Source organism: Mucor velutinosus, assembly GCF_035048745.1.
Source record: "Mucor velutinosus strain NIH1002 chromosome Unknown tig00001564, whole genome shotgun sequence".
Lineage (NCBI taxonomy): Eukaryota > Fungi > Mucoromycota > Mucoromycetes > Mucorales > Mucoraceae > Mucor > Mucor velutinosus.
The window spans coordinates 3,126,940-3,149,164 of NW_027041906.1; the positions used below are offsets into that span (position 1 = coordinate 3,126,940).

Consider the following 22,225-nt stretch of genomic DNA (forward strand, 5'->3'; position numbering starts at 1 on the left):
ATTGAGTGAGCATCTATTTGGGAGTAAGTAAGTTGCATCAAGGGAAGGTATAACAACTTGTTTGGAGGGAATACGATCATGGGGAGTAGAGTACCTATATAAACATTTGCTGTACAGTTACTACAAATTGAAATCCGAACTGTTAAATGTTAGTAAATGGCTGCATGCTGATCTCAATGCTATTCACTTACAGGTAATGCTCTAAGGTCCATAAGACGCAACCGTGTTTATTACGGCAAAAAGGAGAAGAGTGACATCAATTTCTTTGAAAGCATTATTATTCAAACAAAAAGTACTTTGCTTGTGATCACAACCACGTACATTTAATAAGTAGAGCATGTGTGCATTCATTATGGCTGTTGCCTGTAAAGGATGGCTAAACCCCCAAATGAAGAAAAATCAGGCTAATAGCAAGCGTATGAGCTATGTTGGTAGCCAGGTTATCTTTATGTTTCCACTCATTACACGTTGAAAGGTGATCGAATAGTTTATTTTATAGGGCTCATCGGTAGTAATGCTCTAAATCTTTTCTCTGCCATTAAAGGGCCCAATACCAATTTTTAGTGCTGCTAATTTTTAGAGCTGTCAATTGTTCGCGTTTCAATTTTTCAATAACCGTAATGGGTATCTTCTAATCATGACGACGACGAGGTACAGTTGTGTAAACAGTTGCTACTCTTCTCTTGCTCTTAGAGCTGGCATGATCAGCAAGAGCCGAGACTTCGGAAGCTTTCATGGTGATTGTTTTGGTAATGGTCGTATTGACGGTCTTGTAAGTAGTGGTGGTCTTGGTTGATCTGTGGCGCTTGCTGTTAGTTCTTGTATGAGAGATGGTGGAAATAGATTTTGAATGCTTTTTGAAGGCACTTGAACGTATTTTGCTGGTGTATTTCTGAGTAGAGTGATGGTATGTAGTGGAAACCTTGGAAGCAGAGGCACCAGGAGTCAGGGAATGTGAAGTATGTGGAGTAGTATGATGCACTTTGACAGTAGTCGTCTTGTTGTTGCAGATACAGATACCTTCTGAGCCACATTCGCCGAGAATGTATCCAGTAGAGCCACAGTATTCTTTACAAACAGCGTTAGCATGTGCCTCCGAGAGGGCATGACATGGCTTTTGGCCAGGAGCGGCGGACACCATGGAAATCAAAGTAACAGCAGCGGCCAAAACGGAAAGGTGAAGAGTAAATTTCATTGAAATTGATAGTATTATTATTGAGAGCTGATTGAGTAATGAGGCTACTACGCTAAATGTCATGCTCTTTTATACATTTGTGAAGACCAATGATGCATTGACTGATTTGCTTCGTTATTGCTAAAACGCCGCATGAACCTCAATTAGTATAAATCATGACAACCAACAACGCTAGGTTTTTGGTAATACGACAAACCGCCTTAGTTTGTTCATTTACAAAGCTTGTGTTTTAAACAAACTGCAAATTACTGAAGTGTTGCGCGTCTATATTGGGGAGAAGGACATGGTAATGGATATGCTCTTACTAATATTCAAATATCGTTATGTTGACATGCGTGCTGCTGATTTCCATAAAAGCACTTGAGTCCTGAATCAAAATAAACATGAATTGAAACAAAATATTATTACGTGTGAGTTTATTTTGATTTATGACAATAAGGGTAGATAAAGAAGAGGGGAAAAGAGAAGAGATATAAACTGTATAATTTTGCTTAAGCAACTGTCTTTTGTGCTAATGTGATTTTATCACCAAGACTTAATGCAATGCCTTGAGTCTTTGAGCGGATACGAATATGACCAGTAATGGGTCCATCTCCGTTCTTTTCGATACTCAAATTTGCTAGTGCGTCTTCACCAAAGATACTTCTGGCATACATATTAGCAGACAAGAAGCCACAGTCTCCTTCTAATTGCTTCTTGGGTGTTAAACAGCTCATGTTGGTAGAATCCATAATATGCTGCAAGTAACCTCTCAGATCACTGAATAAAAGATATATTAAATGTCAAGGTCATTCCATATTCAAACCATCAGCACTTACCCAACATTGGTATTAACATTGACCTTGTTCTCCCATTCGAATTCAGTCCACATGGAACGGAACTGAGTCTCGTTACAGTAGGCAGGGTTGATGTAGTCCATAATGTCGATATGAATGTCATTCAAAACAACGCAGTTCTCGGTGGATCCATGTGAGTCGTAGACAATATTACCGAAAATGACGCCTGTTTCAGTGGAAGAGACCTTGATGGGTGCCTTGACTGTCAAGAAAGAGTGAGGAGCCAAGTTGTGTGTAGCAGGACGATCAACAAGCTTGAGATCACCCAGGGTGGCAAATTCGACTGTCAAATTTTGCAAGGTCTCGTTTGTTTGATTCACAATCAAAACGTCCATCAAAATGTCGTATTGATGAACATTGACGACAGCTTCGGCGTATACCTTATCAGAGAAACCGGTCAATTGCACAATACGATTCAATTTGGACATTAGATCATCCTTATCATCAAGCGATCCAGTAGCGCGAGAGAGGTCTTGGTCATACTCATCAGTAGCACCGCCAGACTTCTTGGAGAATTGACGAAAGGCAATAGCATCGTCGACTTGAACTTGAACACTGGCTTCACTTTCGGCCTTGGCATCAGCTAAACGCTTGTCCTCAGCTTGAAGTTGCTTCGCGTACACCTCGCGAGTATCTTGCAAGTAGACAGTGCTGATTTCTTCGCTTTGACCAGCAGTACCCACGATGCGCAAGTCTTGCATGATGCGATCGTATGAATCTTCATCAATTTCAAAAGCAACGAACTTGGACTGACCGATACGCAAAATACTGGTCATAATCAACATGGCCTCAGCCTTGCGAGCATTGGCGAGGGATGCGTCCGAGGCAATCTTGTTATAACGAAGCACCAACTTGGTGATAGCAGTGGATAGAACGGTACCAAGAAAGTAATCGCCAGCAAGTAAGAGAGATCGAAGTGGTGGTTTCTTGGCAGCCTTGACAGCCTCTAATCTGGATGCAGATGCAGAGGATTCAGTATAGGCACTCTCGGTAGCGTATGTACCATCAGCAAGAATGCGACGAGGAGCAGCAGCACCCGATGGAACAGCAGCCTTGTCAGTCTTTTCTTCCTCGTTATCAGCTGCCTCAGTAGCGTCCAACAGCTTTTGCTCTGATGCTAACAATGGGATCTCGCCCAAAGCATGACGAATTTGCTTCCAGGCATCGTCAATCTCCTTTATACTTTCACAGTACTCACCAATGATCCAAAGTGCACCACGGAACACCTTTCCTGACTTCATATCAGCAAATGTATCCAGCAACTTTTCCAAAATAGATTCTCTCAACCCAGGGAACTTTTCAACGACCTCACGTACAAAGGCAACTACATCGACAGCTGCTGGGTTGTTGGAATCGCCCAAGAACTCCATAAGCACATGAACAACATTGGCGGCGACTTCTGAGAATTTGATAGCACACGTGTGAATGGATTGAATCAGCAGCTGGCGATATTCGGTGTTCTACATAGATGTGATCAATATGTGCTTTTCATCATCGAGGATTCATGCAACTGTACCTTTTCATAAGCATCATCTTGTGTCTTGGATAACTCCTTCTTGAGGAAGAGCACAACTTCTTGGACGTTTCTGGAAGAAACCATCTCCAAGGCAATACGAATAGCCTTGCGACGCACTTCAATATCAGGACTGATGATATAAAACGCATTAATTTCCATGCCTGATGCAGCATATAATAAGTTACCTGGACAAAACTTGAAGAATATCCATGACCAAATCATCCAACACACGATCATGCTTGTTTCTGATTTCTTCGAGTCTGTCGAGTACAATCAACTTGACATTGTTGTCTGATTCCTTGACGATAAGTTCGATATAACATGAAGCAGCGGCTGGATTAAACAGTTAGTGTCTATTGTCATTCATGGTTTCGCTGGATGGTTACCTTTGACAGCGGCAGGACTAGTGGTCAAGTACAAGAGCACAGCAGCAGCTTCGTATTTCACAGAGTGAGAAGCGGCTGCCAAGAGCTCAGATAAACAGCGGATGTAAGCAGCCTGTAAGATGCCTTGTGTTATTATCATGTAGCAATACACTCCAAAATCGCTTACCTTGTTTGCAGAGCTGACCTTGGAGTCTTTACGAATCAACTCGATAACAGCTAACTGTAATAATTCGTCGAATGTAGGGATAGAATCAATCACTTGCAAGAGATATTGAACAGCGAGAGGTTGATCGACATTGCACAATACAACAAAAGCATTGCGTCTACAGGTCATGTCTGCCTCCTAATGTTGCGTGTCAGTAAACGATGGTACGGTTAGACTCGCTGCGACTTACTGAGAGCAAAAATGATTGAACTACTTCAGGTGCATCAGGAAAGAGGTGATCAAAGGCCTTGAAGATGGCGCCAATAGCAAAAACGGCATTCTTTCTGACATAAGAATGGCGATGTTCCTGTGGTTGATGTCAGTTAGTGGTTGCGTTGCTGCACTGACTCTGCGTTTATCTATTACCAAACAAGCTCTGACAGAAGGCACAAGTGGTTCGAGCACTTCAGCTTCCTTGATTTTGCACAAGAAACGAAGGGTCGAGCCTCGAATGTATTCGTTGGGATGCTGAAGATCGTTCATAAGCGCATTACTACAGCGATAAGGCATGTTAGATTCGCCGTGCTATAGATGCACACATAGAGACACTTACCAGACTAGAATAAACTCATCTTTGAGCTTGCCATCTGGCTTTGTCTTGGGACAGATTTCCCAATAAAACTGCAACAGCTTCTTCAGCTGCTTGTTTCTAGAGGGCAGCACAAAACGGATGACATGCAACAAGAGCTTCTCCATAGGGTCGCCGTTCAACATGATGACAAGCAGCTTCTTCATTGTTTCAATACGAGTGTCATCAGAGCCCTTTTCAAAGGCTCTTTGAAAGTCTTGAAGTGAGGGTGTTTCTGTCGCGTCGTCTTGATAAACGAGCGTGTAGCAAAGGTCGGTTGCCATCGTGTGATTTCTTGATAGTATCTCGAGTAAAGAAAGGATTCAAATAGTGGTGAAAAGGTAGCTAAACTTTTCTGTTTTTTGTTTCCTTTACAAGAGATGAACAAAGAGTAAAATAAGTATGAATGTGTGTTGGCAATCCTCTCTACTGATATAACTTCGACGACACATGTATTTGGCTACCCGAAGTTTTGTGTTGAATGTGCATACATTTGATTGGTCATATTCAGACATCTCTTGTATGTGTGTGGTGCTTAAATGGAGCATAACCCTCCCACCCCCCCCCCCTCCCTTGCGGCTGTTCCTGTCTATTTCTTTCATACAGGTTGATCCAAGATGACAGCAGACGAGAAAAAGCCTTTCATCTTCATGGCTGCTGCTCTGGCAGAAAATGGAGGCATCGGCTATGACAATGGTTTGCCATGGAGCATCCCTGGTGATTGGAAATTCTTCGAAGAGACAACATCAAAAGCGTACAATGGTCAGTTTGGAGAGCCTCAGATCTCAGACGACACTACTGTCTGGAGCAACGTGATGGTGATGGGCAGAAATTCGTATGAATCAAGGCCCATGTTGCGTGTACCTTTGTTTCATAGATACAATGTGATTGTCTCGAGGGACAAGGATTATGAGATGTAGGTGGCATGGAGGGTCGAATCATGTGCACAAACACTAATCTTGACTCGGTATTCAAGTGAGCCTTCTCCTATAGCTGAATTAGTACCAAGCTTGGACCATGCATTTGAATTGGCTAGTAGAATAGTAAAAGAAGATGGCCGGATTTTTGTGCTCGGAGGCGAACAGATCTACCGTCAGAGCATCCTACGCCCTGAATGCACACATGTGCTTTTGACGAATGTTTACAGCTCGAAGCCTATTCCATGCGACACGTTTATACCCAAAATTGATCCAGAGATATTTAGACAAGCAACGCATGAGGAATTGGAAGAGTTTTTACAAGCTAGTGTGCCTAGAGGAAAGCAAACGCATCAACACTTCCAGTATGAGTTTGTTCTTCATATCAGGAAAGAGTAGCTTTAACATTTGGAGGTAATAAATTAGACTGTACATTTAAGAGTTATCGAGCCACTACAACAGCAATTTAGAAAGCTGAGAACAATGAAACAATGTGCCTAGTGACATGGATGTATAATAGTATTGGCTATTAGTTTATTAGTAGAAATTAGTGTTATATCAAGTATGTCTGTAGAAATTCGAATGCTCTGTCGATATCTTCTTCAGTGGTTACGAGAGTCGAGTGGGCAACATACAGATCAGGACGAACGATCACAAGAGCAGATGGTGGGTATTCTGTGTCTGTTGAGCATTTATCCAAATGTGCCTGAAGCCCAACCATTTTTGTGATGGAGTCGTATGTGCTTGAAGGCTGATATTCAACCCAGAAGTTTTCTGATTCTAGCTTCTCAGCGATAACTATTCTCTGTTCATCATTCTCACACAACTCTGAAATCTTGACTTCAATATCGTTGGCCAAGCTGTATTCAGGCACATGCCACATGGATTCTACAATGACAGGTCTGATGGAATTTCCAAAGCTGGTCTGAAGCTTACCCCAGAATAAAGACGTCAATGAAGAGGAAGTGTATGAAGCAGAATGTGTGCTGATCCAAAGAGCAGTGTGTTTGCCTGTGTTACTGACGATTTGGTGGAGTGTCTTGCGTTCGAGTAAATGCTCAGGGCCATCATTAGCTATTGACCTCTTTAAAAGTAAAGCTGTTTCTGGTAGGAATTTGCCTGCCTCTAGCAGAGGAGGCTCAGGTACCTTGTTGACTAGTGGGGAGGAGGCTTCAAGAGCTAAATGTAACTACAAGTCAAGTCAGCAGCGTATTCTTGTCTATCTGTAGCCTACGTTTACCTGAAGCAATGTAGACATGCCGTATTCCTTCAATTTTGACATGCTGAATGTGGAGGACGATACAAAGTACCTAAAGATAGCTACATGGTCATATCCTGTCAATAAGTTGGCATAATCGCCATCACAATAAGTATTACCCATAACAAAACTGACACTCATTGCAAGCTCTGTGGCGTTGCCAGTCTGGCTAATTACATTTTCAGCAACCGGCTCCCGCTATATCATGCAACGTTAGTTGGCAAAAAATATCTCACCAAATTTCAAAATCTAATTTACCTCAATTGAGTACGAGCTCAGAAGTAATTCAGCGTTCGATGTTGAGCCTTTCAAAACAAGAGACATTTTCCAGGCAAGATTGTCAGCTAAGTATACAATGACAGCAAATTAGAGTCTGGCTCATGCAAATATAGGTCGATACTTACCGTCTTGTAAACCTAAATTCATGCCTTGACCTCCAACAGGTGAATGACAGTGAGCGGCATCTAAAGAAGCCGATTCAGTAAAGGAGCGCTTTTGGAACGATCTCTGTACCTACCTCCGATTAGGAAAGCTTTCCTGCGACGAAAACCATTAGCCTTTCTTTCATTGATGTAGAAATGTGTCAGCCAAGCGGGATCACTGGCAGTTAAATCCAGTGAATCAGCTCTGGTTTTCAAGATTTCATTCACTTCCTCTATTGATAGGTGCTCAGCATCGTCCTCACAAATGCCATGAGTAATAGTGTCGTCTTCTTTGGATGTGGCTCGCTTCTCATAGGGCCCCTTGTTTGCAATAATTCGAAACAGATTGCTTTTGCGGTTGCTATGATCATAATTGATAGGTATTAAGAGCACCATGCCTTCAGAATGGTAAAATATGTTGAACTTGTCCTTTACAGCGCTCAAACTAGGGCCGGAGAGCATTACATCAGCCAGTGCAAATTGTGTATTCGCAGAATAACCCTCGTATGTCCATGTTGAATCCAGCTGTCGCACAGTAGAGTGTGTACCATCAGCGCCGATAATGTATTTGCCTTGGATTGTCTCTTTTGTTTTGCCATCTCCATGTACAATGAAGGCAGTAACAAGTTCGCTGTCATCGCCTGTTGTGTATGATTCCAGCTTGGTATTCCAATGGATATTAGCTTGCTCCTCAATCAGTGAGGCAAGGACACTCTCGGTTCTGGACTGAGGAATGCTTGTCAATTGAGGGAATATGGTTTCGCCAACATCGTCCGCTTCAATGGAAGTGGTCTATTTGAGAGAGAAGTTTAGTGATATGAAATGTCAGATATAAATTGAATGAATTACCTCACAACCTTCAATGAACAATTGAGCACCACGTAACACATATGCCTCCTGCAAAAGACGATGAGCAATGCCCTTGTTTTCAAAGATCTCCAATGAGCGAGCAGTGACAAAGAATGCTCTGCTTTGAGATGTAGGTCTTTTCTTTTGATCGCAGATGTAGACTGAATGGCCTTGCATAATCATTTGATAGGCAAAGAATAAGCCTACAGGACCAGCACCACAGACAATGACATCGTAGACTGTGTGTTGAGGGGCCATCTTCTGGTAAGGTAGTTAAGAGTTATTTGTGTGAAGAAAATTGGAAAGAAACACAGCATGCTTGTTTGATTCAGCTTGATTTATTTAACACAATAGAATGGCGGTGATTTCAATGCTTAGATGCCATTCATTTCTCGGTCTTCAGTTCCTTTGTGAGAACTCTAATTTTCGTTGAAAATTTAGTAACCGAATGATCAAACTATTTATTTACATTTGATTTAAGGTCTGCGCATCGTGTTTAAGAGATTTGCTGCTCCTTTTGTTACAAAGTATTTCAGAAAGTGCATCTCTTGGAGAAGACATACAAAGACCATTGTTCTGTCAATATGCGCGGCTATTCAAATGAATCGGCCATGGCCTCCTTAGAATTTGAATTGCTATACTTGAGTATGGTACGAGGTTTCTGACTGAGCCAGTTATGGTGTATTGTTTTCTATTTAGATATTGCAAGAAGCACGAGCTGTTAAATTGTTTCATCTTTCAGCATCAGTTTGATTTAAGACAGACGATCAGTATTCGATAATACGCAAAGCATTTGTATATTGTCTGTGGAATTGTTATATTGAAAGATTGCCCTTCATAGCCGATCGTGTATTGTAGGAATCATGAAATAGCTAATCTCTGGTATCTGGGCATTCAAGGCCCTAATAAGCAAATTGAGCTTGCAGATGTTCTGTGGTAAGCCTGAGTAAATGGTGCTAATAGATATAAAACTGCACAAACAAACCAAAAGAATATATTTAGGCTAGACGAATGTACATCTCGATTCGCAATCTACTTTGTATTAGCTTTGAAGACATTCATTGCTTCTATCAGAAGCATTTTACTGGCCAAAATTGGTTGATTCTCCGACGTTACTTTTTGTCTGCATATGGAGTTTTATTCAAATTTCGACTTCTTCGACTTATTTCGCCAGATTTGACTATACAAACTGTGATGATCATCCTATACTTTCTAAAGCACTCTTGGAGTACTTTTCAAGGCGCACTCAATGGTACCAAGTATAATATGTGTTTTGAATGAGCTTATTGAGCAATGCTAGAAAATATGAAATTGGATTTTTGGCCAAAATGTAGAGATTTTACTTATCAAAATCTCGCAAACAAAGTTTCAGAGGTTGCGTTGGATCAAGAGGAACATTTTAACTTGATATATGCCATAGTAGAGGTCTTCATTTTTGGTGCCAAAAATGCGATCGTTTCATTTTCAATGAAAATCATGAGGGATACCTCAAGCTTTTTGGTCGATTTTTGATGATCCCAAAAAAGTTGAGCAAAGGTGTCAGGAAGTAACTACTGGATGAGAGGAATTGTATGATGCTATTCTGGCAGTCTAAAACGGCTTTTAACGCGAGAAAACACGGTTCAAATACGTCCGATTTTTGCTGTGTTTTACATACTTTTGAATAGTAAGAGAAAATACAAGTATGCTATTTGCTTGCAGGGCAGTAAAATGTATTCTGCTACAGGATAGGAATACGGACGATTTGACAGTACCAACTTCCCAGCTATTTCGCATAAGTGGAAATGAAACTTGCTAACATTTTTAATCAAGAATTTATTCATAACAACTATACTTGATAATGGCGTCTCTTCTTGACACTACCTATTGCATTGTGCATCAGGAAACGATTGCGATTGATAAGTTTTGGACACTGTCAAAGATGTAGAATGTTATCGACGTCTCAACCACATGCTTTGCCTTCCACTCACTGAACATTCTATGAAGGTTTTATTTATCAGATATCCTCCACCTTGATAGATTAGATTGGTTACTTGGATCATATAAAGAGTACGAGATCAAATCACGATGCTATTCAAATCAACTATCTGCTATCACTACCATGCACATACATACATATCTGGACGCCGAAATGTAATGTGCCCAAACTGTACCTCGGTAATCCATACAAAGTAATGATGGTAAGGCACAATGTTACCTAGATGCAGTGTTGTGCACTCAAGTTTTATGCATGGCTTTGTGCTCTTTATTGATTATCGTCAGTAAATCCGGTCGGCATCCTTCAATAACAAGTGGACTAGTGAAGAGTATAGTTTTTTTATTGTAAATGAGAGATATCAACTTCGCTTTAATTCTGCTTTCTAGACAAAGATACATGACAGACGACACACATTCTTTACATATCTTTTTAATTGTATTTTAATAATAGATTTTGATCCTAAAGGGAAGTTTGTTTGATTTGGTTTGTATTATACAATTTACTTGGACAAAGCGCTTTGGAGAGCTTCATAGACCTCGACCTCGATCTTGGCAGCAGCCTTCTCCTTATCAGAGGCAGCGGCACCAGCTTGACGTTGAGCTTCAGCGAGACCAGCTTGAACACGCTACATACAGAAAGAATTGCGAGTTAATACTCTTGATATTCCTCCTTCACTACCCCACATCAAAATCCAAATTCAATCCAAACTATAATTTACCTCGAGAGAAAGTTCTTCAAGAGGGAAAGCCTCAACAGCGTTGATGTTGAGAGAGTTATCAGGGTTGATAGTGGCAAAACCACCAGAAACTGTTGAAAAATGAAAAATATACAGGGGTAAGTTTAACAGCTCAAAACGGTGTCCAATGTCAACATTTCTAGATCTTTACCAAAGAATTTCTTGGTGAGTTCAGCGGTCTCAACAACTTCAACGACACCAGGGTTCAATTGTTCAATGGTAGGAACGTGATTAGCGAGAATACCCATATCACCAGAGGTGGCAGCCAAGTTAACTTGTTGAACGTCAGTGGCCTTGTAGATAGCCTATGTAGATAATTTTTGTGTATATTAGATAAGTTTGCTGATATGCTGAATGATTGAGTTGTTGAAGTCTGCTATGATTTACCTTGTGAGGGACAACGAAGGTCAAACGAAGAGCTTCGGAAGCAGCAGGAGCTTCAGTAGCGTAGAAACGAGCTAGATTGATGATATGAGCTCTGTGAATATTTACATGTCTAGCCAAATTGATATTTACCCATGGCGAGAGGCTTGATGGCAGCACGAGCAGACTTGGCGAGAACGTTCATTTTACAATAAAAAGATATTTTCGGTGAAGAGAAAAAGTTGAAGGTATTCCTTTTTGTTATTTTGCTTATTTGGTTTACAAAAAATTTGGGTGGTGGTCATTTTGATCAAGTTGGACTTTCAAAATACAAGTGATTAGGGGGCGAGAGAAGGACACTAGGTGACGTCAGAAAACCCTGTCAATGCTACATCTTGTTGAAGAAAGGTCATGAATTCATGATATATTGCTAGTAAATGCAGATTGACTTGCTAACAGATCAAATCTCATATGTATACAGTCTTTATTCTGTTGCCATGGCAACGAATTGATTTTGTGATCTGACAGAAATGACACTCAAACTCAAGGACATTAGATTGAAATTTCATACAAAAGCCTAAAACAGAAACCATCTGCCTTCTCCACAACCATGTCAAATTTAACACTCAGTGAAGAACAACCACCCCCCTCAACACCCCTTGTGGTTTGCTACTTGGTTAGTGATGTTATTGGCACTCAGTCCTCCCCCGCTTGGGTATTCACGTAATAGAATTTTGAAATCAAGGCCCAAAAGCGTCTAAAAAACGGGGAGGGGTGTAAAAAAGTGAACAAGATGGGGGGGATGAACAAGAGAAAAAAAAAGGAATTAAGCCTTTTACCGTTCCAAAAATCCTTTTTTCACCCCTTTCCCTCGGTATTTAAGCTATGTTTATTTCTCGTGCTCTCGGTCGTGTTGCTTCAAGCACCTTCCGTCTTCAAGCCAACCCCTTGGCTGCCCAAGCTGCTCGTTCAGGTATTGTTTAGTTTTTGATTTTTGATTTTTCAACCCTGGTTATTTTGATTTCTAACAAACAACAACAACATCAACAATCATAACAGCTCGTACTTATGCTACCGCTGCTAGTGCTGGTCAAATTCGGTAAGAAATCAATACATACACGCAAACTGCATATATGGAGAAATGTCGATTGAAACGTCAAATGCTAATGTATTCATATAGTTCCGTTATTGGTGCTGTCGTTGATGTCCAATTCGAACAAGACAACTTGCCTGCTATTTTGAACGCTCTCGAAGTCAAGGACCACTCCGGTGGACGTCTTGTTCTTGAAGTTTCTCAACATTTGGGTGAGAACACCGTCCGTACTATTGCTATGGATGGTACCGAAGGTAAACAACTGTAAATCTGATTAGATGTTATAGATACGATTGGCTAATGCAATGATAACTAGGTCTCGTCCGTGGTCAAAAGGTTGTTGATACTGGCGCTCCTATTACCATTCCCGTTGGTAAGGAGGTCCTTGGTCGTATCATCAACGTTATCGGTGAACCCATTGATGAACGTGGTCCCATTGACGCTAAGACTCACCGTCCTATCCACGCTGAAGCTCCTGAATTCGTCGACCAATCCCCCACTCCCGAAATTCTCGAGACTGGTATCAAGGTTGTCGATTTGCTCGCTCCTTATGCTCGTGGTGGTAAGATTGGTCTTTTCGGTGGTGCTGGTGTCGGTAAGACTGTCTTGATTCAAGAATTGATCAACAACATTGCCAAGGCTCACGGTGGTTACTCCATCTTCTGTGGTGTCGGTGAACGTACTCGTGAGGGTAACGATTTGTACCATGAAATGATTGAAACTGGTGTCATTCAATTGGAAGGCGAGTCCAAGTGTGCTCTTGTCTTTGGTCAAATGAACGAACCCCCAGGAGCTCGTGCCCGTGTTGCTTTGACCGGTTTGACTATTGCTGAATACTTCCGTGACGATGAGGGTCAAGATGTCTTGCTTTTCATTGATAACATTTTCAGATTCACCCAAGCTGGTTCTGAGGTATCTGCCCTTTTGGGTCGTATTCCTTCCGCTGTCGGTTACCAACCCACCCTTTCCACTGATATGGGTGGTATGCAAGAGCGTATTACTACTACCAAGAACGGTTCCATTACCTCCGTCCAAGCTGTCTACGTCCCTGCTGATGATTTGACCGATCCTGCTCCCGCCACCACTTTTGCTCACTTGGATGCCACCACTGTCTTGTCTCGTTCCATCGCTGAATTGGGTATCTACCCCGCTGTCGATCCTCTTGATTCCAAGTCTCGTATCCTCGATCCCCGTATTGTCGGTGATGAGCACTACAAGGTTGCCACTGAAGTTCAACAAATCCTCCAAAACTACAAGTCTCTCCAAGATATCATTGCTATTTTGGGTATGGATGAACTTTCCGAAGAAGATAAGCTCGTTGTCGAACGTGCTCGTAAGATTCAACGTTTCTTGTCTCAACCCTTCGCTGTCGCTCAAGTCTTCACTGGTTACGAAGGTCGTCTCGTCAAGCTCGCTGATACCATCCGTTCTTTCCAAGAAATCTTGGGTGGTAAGCACGATAACTTGCCCGAATCTGCTTTCTACATGCAAGGTGATATCAACGATGTTCAAAAGCGTGCTGAAGAGCTCGCTAAGGAAATGGGTTCCCAATAAATGCAATAGCAACAACACCAACTAAAATATAAAAATTAAAAAGATTGCTGAAATAGCCTTTTTTTATATTTATTTACTCTATAACTGATTTACAATAAAATTAAAAACTATCAAAAAGGAATTGATATATCTTTTAATGATATCTGAACGAAGTTTATGGGTTTTGCATGTGTGAACCAGCTTTGAACTCGTTATTAATAAGATCTTGTAGCTGCATCAGGCACGGAATGTCCATCAGACGGCTCGGGTGGTACTTCAAGGTAGCTCTTGCGGAGACTAGTGTATGTGTACTATGACATTGGACTTTGAGAACCGTTTAAGATTTAAACATACTATGCATAAGATACAAGAAAAAGTAAATACTCAAAATATAGTGATTCCAATGCATAATTATCTTATTATCAGCTTCAGAAACATTGATTGCGTTGAGAGAAATGCATATATTATCGCCAGCCACCACCAAAGCTGATTGAATCTCCGACTAATCAAAAAATAGATCTTTCTGATTGAATTTCGACTTCTTTGATCTATTTTGCCATATTTGACTATACAAACTATGATGATCATCCTATACTTTCTAAAGCAATCTAGAAGTACTTTTCAAGGCGCACCCAATGGTACCAAGTATAATATATGCTTTGAGTGAACTTATTGAGCAATGCTAGAAAATATGAAATTGGATTTTTGGCCAAAATGTAGAGATTTTACTTATCAAAATCTCGCAAACAAAGTTTCAGAGGTTGCGTTGGATCAAGAGGAACATTTTAACTTGATATATGCCATAGTAGAGGTCTTCATTTTTGGTGCCAAAAATGCGATCGTTTGATTTTCAATGAAAATCATGAGGGATACCTCAAGCTTTTTGGTCGATTTTTGATGATCCCAAAAAAGTTGAGCAAAGGTGTCAGGAAGTAACTGCTGGATGAGAGGAATTGTATGATGCTATTCTGGCAGTCTAAAACGGCTTTCAACGCGAGAAAACACGGTTCAAATACGTCCGATTTTTGCTGTGTTTTACATACTTTTGAATAGTATGAGTTAATACGCATATGATGTCTGGCTGTTTGCAAACTGATAGATTTGGAGCATCGTATTCCAAGAGTTAGATCTACAATTATAGGTGGTTTATGAATAGCTTTCACGCGTAATGATGAGTTATAAAAAAACAATACAGTACCATATATTAGCAGGAGACATAAATTTCTACGCAACTCCGTGATGAATGTAGTCATTGGGTCCGTCTTGAAATGCCAGGCTCTGTTGATTACACTTAATATAGTCGTATTTGAGAAGCATATATAAGATAGACTATGAACTTTTTACCATAATCTAATAAAACGCTTCGAACAGAGGTAACATTATGTAGTATACGACACAAACAATGCATAACCCTCTAGATTGAATCTCTGTTTGTTGGTGATCCTCAACTACACCCACTCATATATTTTGTTTATATTTCAAAGTGTAACAATGTGATCAATTTATTTCATTGCACATTGATTGTGCATATGAAGTAACCTATTACTAGCGATTGAATTAATTGGTATAAACATTTCATTATGGTAGAGCTATTTACGAGAAAAAGACACATACTGTCTTTATAGAATATTCGTTCAACTAAAAGTTTAGAATGAGATTGATTGCATTTTCATTATCAGGATCAGCTTCCGTTTCGAGCAATATATCTTGCTGTTCGGACATGTCTTGTATAACATCATCTTCTACCTTGACGAGCATTGACTTATTGTTTTTTCCCGTGGTCTTGCGAAGAACATTTGATACAGACATGCTGATATTCATGCGTTGGATAATCTTTTCAATGAGCTCTTTGACTGTCAGATGTTCCAGATAGATTGCTCTATAAACCTCACAAGAATGGAATTTGACCAACACACTGAGTTCTTTTAAAGAGATAAACCATTAGCATTTGGAAATGTATAAAAGCTGATACAAACTTACTGGCTACACGGCGTCTTCGTTGCGGTATGTATGTGGGATCAAGTCCAATAGGCGGTCCGCCTGGAAGATTAGCAGCAAATGTGTTCATGTCGCTTGAACTACTACTTAAATTACTGAAGCTGCGCTTTGTAGGAACAGGAGGTGGCAAATGGATATTGTTACTAGCACTGCTATTGCCAGGTGCATGATGGGGAAGATGACCACCGACCGGTGAAGCAGATGGGAGCGTGTTTCGTTCGTCAAACAATGATTGCAGTTGTTGGTGATGAGTTTCATCGTCTTCAGGTGGGACAAGTTCGCCGAAAAGAGTGATAGGAGATGTTGGAGAGAAAGCTAGCCATAGAGGATGTGGCTCACCACTTTTGCCCCGTAGTTTTTCCAGTTGACGCTCAATGTGCTTTGCATCGTCCTTGTTTTTTCTTTCAGCACCCTAGAAAAAAAAATGGATGAGTCTAATGTATACCAGGTAACAGCTTTGATGTATACCTTATCACGGAACAGCTTGATACGGCAATATGTCTTTTCGATGTAAGGATGTTGATGGAGATGTTGACGTAGATGATGCGAAGTAGTAGCAGTTGCTGTGACGAATGGATGTGCCTGTTCACTTTCTATTTGTAGACGCAAAGGAATGCCCTTGACACCTTTGATTCTTGAGAAATCTGTAGACAAGCAATTGAAGCGAATATGCACGGAAGCACCTAATTTGCCATTCCATCGAAATGAAACACGGTCGAAATGTCTGCCCTCTATGGCTTGTGCTCCACTCGATCTTGACAAATCTATAGATACTTGTTAGTGTTTGTACGAGGTTAAGTGCTTTTCAAGTACCTAATTCAACTGCTCTTGCATCCTCTCCGTCTTTCTGCTGAGTCAACCAGAATTTCCAGTAATCTGTTGCACTTACTCGATGGCTCTCATCATGAAATGTGATGACTACTGTGCTGATGATATCACCGTCATAACGGTCCTTGTCTTTAAGGGTGATGTTGTAGTATTGGCCTGTTCAAAATGAAGTTATGTAATGCTTGTGTCTTTACAGTTGCTGGAGTCATACCTTTATTGAGGTAAGTTAGAGGTGGCTCTTCTAATTTCTGAGATGCTGCCGTTGGAGCTATTGGATTTGAATTAGCCTGTTTGACTCAAATGAAGCTTGTCTATATACCTTCTAAGGCTACATCATAACGAATTACACTAAACACGATAATAGAATGTGGTCAGTGGTACAGGTCAAAGTAATGTTTATATAACAGCTTTTTTTTCCTCTCCCCAATGCAAGTTCTGCGTGGGTTACACGATTCATGTTTCGTGCACTTTTTGATCGGATTACTTTCCGGATTACACAACATACCTAGCATTATTATGATTGCTCTGATTGAAGCTATTCGCAGGCAAGGAATTTGAAGGTGGCGAAGGTGACGATAATGAAAGCATGGATGAGATGGATTGATTTGTTGGATAGAGCTCTGTTAAAGAGCAGTAAGGAGATGATGTGGTGGAGTAGTGATTCAGGATCTGAGGACTTGAAAGTGGACTATTGATCGTTGTTGTTGTTGAAGACGGTGAGTGGTAATAGCTCTGGCGGTGATAGCGTTGATGGTGATGATGATGATACAATTGATGAGGGTTTTCTTGGATAGAATAAGACGAACTACAAAGAATATGAGAAGAATGAAAGAAAAACGAGCATAATAAGTCCAGGAAATGTATTTATATACCTATCAGGAAACAAAGGAGCTGCCGTAGACTCTTGAAAAGTTGATTGATTGCTGCTTATCATTGTCTAGAGGGAAATTAAATTGAAGCAGGCCTAAAGCTTGTTTCTAATGTATGTAATCAGAGAGGAAGAAAGGAAAACAAGAGAAAGTAGTTGATGGTTTTTATGTATCAAAACGATTAAACTTTAAAACGAGCAAAGGCAGATGCTCCTTAATCATACAAACTGTAGAGTACATACTATATTTATTATTATTTATTTTGTCAACTGTGTTAATTTAGGAATACAAAGGGGTTCCCATATATTTTCAACCATGAACTCTTTTCCAAGACGCTCAGCCACCTTTTCTCTTTCTATGCTGGAAATCTTTTGTTTGTTTGTTTCAATGCAAAAACTAAATGTCCCATGTAGTCATGTATGTGTCTGCATACAGCAGTCGGTGCTTGCAGTTCCATGTGTCTTTTAATACACATCAATCAGTATAGCATTGCCGTGAAAAGCGCAATTGATGTGATCACATTTAAGGAGAAGTGCGCACCGCAGATTAACTTCTTTCCTTTGTCAACTGAAAATCTTTTTTTTTAAAAAAAAAAAAAAAAAAAAAAAAAAAAAAAAAAAGAAGCTAGTACCACGTAGACAACATCGTCGGTATACCTAATAAGTTGTTTTAAATGAATACCATGGCCCCATTCTGTCAAATGAATCGCATGATTTCTCAATCATGTTTTGGCAATACAAAAAGGAAGCACAGACGCTCAGTCATTTACCTTAAGTTGATGTTTTTGTGTCGATAACATTATTAATGAATTGATTAGACTTTAGAAGCACATGGTCGATCCCAGAAAGTTTTTGTTCATGACTGTTAGAGGCCTCTGCTTTGTCGTATCACCCTACTTGTTAGCTTAAAACATGACTCTATATATAACCACTCTAGCAGTTTGCTTCTCTCCTTCTTTCGATACGAATTTCCTGAACACAAAAAGCATTGAAATTGAATCTAACCTGAAAAGCTTATTTTTTTTGAAGGTATACGGATTGGCAATGTCTGTCTTGTGAGAGGTTGCAATTCCTCATTATATTATCAGAAATGCAAATGATGATATCATTTTTCATAAACTTTAATTGATTGCCTTGAACTGATTTCAATTTCTGTCTTCAGAAGGGACCTGTATCACAGAATTAAAAGCGAGAATCACATCTCCTGTGATATATAAATCAATTGGTTTTAGATGACACTGTGAAATAATAATTGCTTTTATTCAAACGACGTATCTGTACTCCTGATCACTCTCGGTGTTGATTACACATCTAATGAACTAGGTAATATATGTCTCTTGGTTAGCTAAAATTGATATTAACAGTGAATCATATTATTGAATACGAGCCTTTCGACACTTCGGGTGGAAACCAACCTACACAGCGGCAGTTCGCGCTACCGATTGCCCTTGCTCATCTTAACAAAATACTGCTACTTTCATTTTGTCCCTCTACTTACATATAAAAATCCTTTATATTATCTATGAATCTGATTCTTATGTGATGCTCTACATCCATATACGCGTAACTACTTCATATACGGGCAAGCAGTATACCGGTATTTCCCCTTTTTATTCCTTAGTGCCCCTGATACAGCAAAATCTGAGTGCATTTGAACTGAGTTTTCTTCCGTTCAAGGCCGTTTTAGATGGTCAGAATAGCACCAAACAATTGCTCTCATCTAACAGTTACTTTCTGACACCTTTGCTCAACTTTTTGGGGACCAAAAAAACATGGCCAAGAATCGACCAAAAAGCATGAGGTACCCCTCATGGTTTTCATCGAAAATCAAACGATCGCACTTTTCACCTTGATAACGAAGACTTTTACTATGATATATCTTAATTCAAAATGTTTCTATCGATTCAACGTAACGCCTGGAATCATCTTTGTGGGACTTTGACATTTAAAGTTTCGACTTTTTGGCCAGAAACCTATTTTCATATTTTCGTAAATTATTCAGTAAGTTTATTCAAAACAACTATCTTATTTGGTATCATTGAATGCGCCTTGAAAAGCACTCCAAGAAAGCTTAAAGGTGCATAGAATGATCAGTATACCTTACTTAGTCGAATCTGCTAAAATAGTTCAATCGAGTTCAAAACTATTGAAATTTGGCCAATCTGGAACAGAATATTAATCTGGGCTTGAATTAATTTTGGCTGGTGGAGCTGACTGGCAAACTCAATGTCCTTGAAGCGTATGGACAATAGGTGGCAAGCCATAGCACTATCGTTAATCATGCTATTTTTTTGCGTTCTATATTTAATAACGTATATAGACACTGACAATTCATGGGCTGCATAACATGTCTGCAGTAAGTAGGGAAATCTCTGAGGCTTTAGATTGTCGTTCAAAGAAAACGTTGACAGCATTGAGCAGAGGATAGAAATAAAGTGGTTTTTGTTGATTGGTTGTAAAATCGTTAATCACATGTGAGCCAGGCCTGACAGATGCCTGGAAACTCTCCATATGAGGGTTGTAAAAGTGCCTAGGGACTGAACATTTATTATAATATGATTGTCAATGTGTAGCATAGTGATATTCAGAAAGAAGTACGATTCTTGGTAAGAAAGCACTCAATTTGAATGTCTACTTTTTTTATATTAGCCAAATTCTCCTATTGTGTTTGATGGTTTGCGGATCTATCGGGGATTTGACACTCTCAGACCCACTGTCAACAGAGAATGGTTTGCATACAATGCTCAGGGCAGCCTACTTATCCTTGATATAGTTCTGATCTATTGTGCTCATATTAATTACAGGATGCCAAAGAATATATAAATCGAAAACGCGCCATATCAGTCCTAGAAAAATTGGAAAAGTTCCATAAAACTTGCTTGTTTCAAATATATGGATAATATTGTTCAGGGGAACAAAAATCTCAGAAAATAAGAGGGTGGCAATAAATAGCTGAATTTATCATATAATATTTTAAGCTATTATTAACTTTACATGTGTCAAGTATCTCTGAGTGTCTCTTGACAGATCCAACCACAAAAATCGACATTTTGGATATCGAGATGCCCGATTTCATCAAAAGCCGAAAGATCTATAATCCAAGTGACCTCCAAATTCTTGCTGAGGGAACCTGCATCAGTGAATTAATATCCCACAAGACTGCAGAGGGGCTTTATGCTTGAGATGAATCAGCAGTGCGTTCTAGATTTCATGTTACATGTGATGTGTACTGTTTTGGGAGATGGTGATTCTAAGACTAGAGTAACCATTTACAGTAAAGTATCTTACTTAAGGTTAAGTGCAACATGCAAACCTTACTTGTTTGTACTAGACTGCTTGATTTTCCGTAGAGTTGTACAGAGTCAAATCTTCTTCCACCCAACAACATGAAAAATTCTCTCAGGAACTGACTCATTTCATGATGTAGATGTCCGATGTTTGAAAAGTATGATTGTGCTTCCGAGGGTGTCTCGTATAAATGACTGAACATCTGCGTAGCAAAGTATCACAAAATAGATCAGGACATTGGCCAATGCCATCTTTCCAGGTACCCATCAATAATCTGGCTTGATCATTTATCCGATTTATATATAAAAACTATACACTGAGCCGATCAACACTGGAACATTCCCTCTTCAATGCGTCCTTGCAAATGCTCAAATGTAGGCATCAACACATGCAATTTAGGGTTGGCTTTTCAAACTCAAATACGTACTAATGCATGTAAAAACTGTTTTCATTAGGAAACTGTATAAAAGAGGTACATTAACAAATGTGATTGATAAAAGCTGCATCCAGCATTTGACTCTGATTGATACTCCAGAATCTTACAGTCTTTTCTCTTTGCTAGTCTTCCATTGAGCTAAAGAAAGAGAGATTTACGTTGTACAAGACTGTTCAGAGGTTTTCCAAGCAAGAGAAACCCACATTACATGTCTATATTTACCTTGTAAAATCGGACAAATGCCGTTGTACAACAACAATACGGTTTTGCTATACATTTAAACATCAGCAAATCAATAATTGATAGTATATCAACAGCTTGAAGCAGCATTTACTCATGCTTCATGCTTCTAATCACGATGAGCCACAGATCAGTCATGACTCTAATGGACTGAGAGCTAAAACCTAATTCAATCATTACAAGTTTCACGGTAAATGAATTTCAAGACAACAGCAAATGTATTAAAAAAGAAAATAAGGGTCAATGATCGCAACTGGACATTGGGGGGGGGGAGTGAGAAATATGTATCATATCAAGCTCACATGAGGCTTCTATGGGGGGGGAGAGGTGAGATGGAAGAGGACCTTTTATGTGTGATGTGGTGAAAAGAAGGTTGTGCGCCTTAAAAAAAGATTTGCACACCCCCTCGTAGTTTTCTTGTATTCTAAAATTTTCTCTTTTTGTTGTTTTCCTTTCCCTCTCTTTTCCTTCTTTCTCTCTCTTTTCCTCTTCTGTTTCCTGTTTTCCCTTTTATTGATACTACACTGGATTAATTTGCACAAATTTCTCTCGTCCAAATTCTTCAATTTCATTCGTATAGTGAAAGAAAGAAACAACACTAGGAATTGATATTAATCATATTATTTCTGTAATTCTATCAACTTCAAGACCTCTTTACAAAGTAAAAACCACACATCCTGCCTCTTCCAAGTGACAAGAAACAGTAGCAAAA

At 39.8% G+C, this 22,225-nt stretch overlaps 7 protein-coding genes across 7 annotated transcripts; 2 read left to right on the forward strand and 5 right to left on the reverse strand.

The window, feature by feature from the left end:
• Positions 1 to 631: 631 nt before the first annotated feature.
• Positions 632 to 1,195, reverse strand: MET5_2 (Sulfite reductase [NADPH] subunit beta; the record flags this gene model as incomplete). The annotated part of the gene is made up of 1 exon (XM_064830502.1): positions 632 to 1,195. One exon carries the CDS (start codon positions 1,193 to 1,195, stop codon positions 632 to 634), a length of 564 nt encoding a protein of 187 aa, XP_064683004.1.
• Positions 1,196 to 1,686: 491 nt separating this feature from the next.
• ATC70_011309 (uncharacterized protein) lies at positions 1,687 to 4,990 on the reverse strand (the record flags this gene model as incomplete). The annotated part of the gene is made up of 9 exons (XM_064830503.1): positions 1,687 to 1,954; positions 2,014 to 3,491; positions 3,548 to 3,677; positions 3,733 to 3,880; positions 3,934 to 4,045; positions 4,100 to 4,276; positions 4,329 to 4,445; positions 4,505 to 4,631; positions 4,692 to 4,990. 9 exons carry the CDS (start codon positions 4,988 to 4,990, stop codon positions 1,687 to 1,689), a joined length of 2,856 nt encoding a protein of 951 aa, XP_064683005.1.
• Positions 4,991 to 5,323: 333 nt separating this feature from the next.
• ATC70_011310 (N-acetyltransferase domain-containing protein) lies at positions 5,324 to 6,022 on the forward strand (the record flags this gene model as incomplete). Its single annotated transcript, XM_064830504.1, has 2 exons — positions 5,324 to 5,622; positions 5,683 to 6,022. The coding sequence occupies 2 exons, from the start codon at positions 5,324 to 5,326 to the stop codon at positions 6,020 to 6,022; spliced, it is 639 nt and encodes a 212-aa protein (XP_064683006.1).
• A 154-nt stretch (positions 6,023 to 6,176) lies between these two features.
• LYS9 (saccharopine dehydrogenase (NADP+, L-glutamate-forming)) lies at positions 6,177 to 8,410 on the reverse strand (the record flags this gene model as incomplete). The annotated part of the gene is made up of 6 exons (XM_064830505.1): positions 6,177 to 6,812; positions 6,864 to 7,079; positions 7,140 to 7,225; positions 7,286 to 7,345; positions 7,399 to 8,095; positions 8,153 to 8,410. The coding sequence occupies 6 exons, from the start codon at positions 8,408 to 8,410 to the stop codon at positions 6,177 to 6,179; spliced, it is 1,953 nt and encodes a 650-aa protein (XP_064683007.1).
• Positions 8,411 to 10,629: 2,219 nt separating this feature from the next.
• Positions 10,630 to 11,434, reverse strand: ATC70_011312 (uncharacterized protein; the record flags this gene model as incomplete). The annotated part of the gene is made up of 5 exons (XM_064830506.1): positions 10,630 to 10,755; positions 10,849 to 10,937; positions 11,018 to 11,171; positions 11,254 to 11,324; positions 11,383 to 11,434. 5 exons carry the CDS (start codon positions 11,432 to 11,434, stop codon positions 10,630 to 10,632), a joined length of 492 nt encoding a protein of 163 aa, XP_064683008.1.
• A 680-nt stretch (positions 11,435 to 12,114) lies between these two features.
• On the forward strand, positions 12,115 to 13,876 carry ATC70_011313 (uncharacterized protein; the record flags this gene model as incomplete). Its single annotated transcript, XM_064830507.1, has 4 exons — positions 12,115 to 12,202; positions 12,289 to 12,328; positions 12,410 to 12,576; positions 12,639 to 13,876. 4 exons carry the CDS (start codon positions 12,115 to 12,117, stop codon positions 13,874 to 13,876), a joined length of 1,533 nt encoding a protein of 510 aa, XP_064683009.1.
• Positions 13,877 to 15,493: 1,617 nt separating this feature from the next.
• On the reverse strand, positions 15,494 to 17,615 carry TPO3 (spermine transporter; the record flags this gene model as incomplete). The annotated part of the gene is made up of 8 exons (XM_064830508.1): positions 15,494 to 15,777; positions 15,836 to 16,265; positions 16,322 to 16,617; positions 16,667 to 16,837; positions 16,893 to 16,949; positions 17,001 to 17,029; positions 17,187 to 17,486; positions 17,554 to 17,615. The coding sequence occupies 8 exons, from the start codon at positions 17,613 to 17,615 to the stop codon at positions 15,494 to 15,496; spliced, it is 1,629 nt and encodes a 542-aa protein (XP_064683010.1).
• Between the last annotated feature and the right edge of the window lie 4,610 nt (positions 17,616 to 22,225).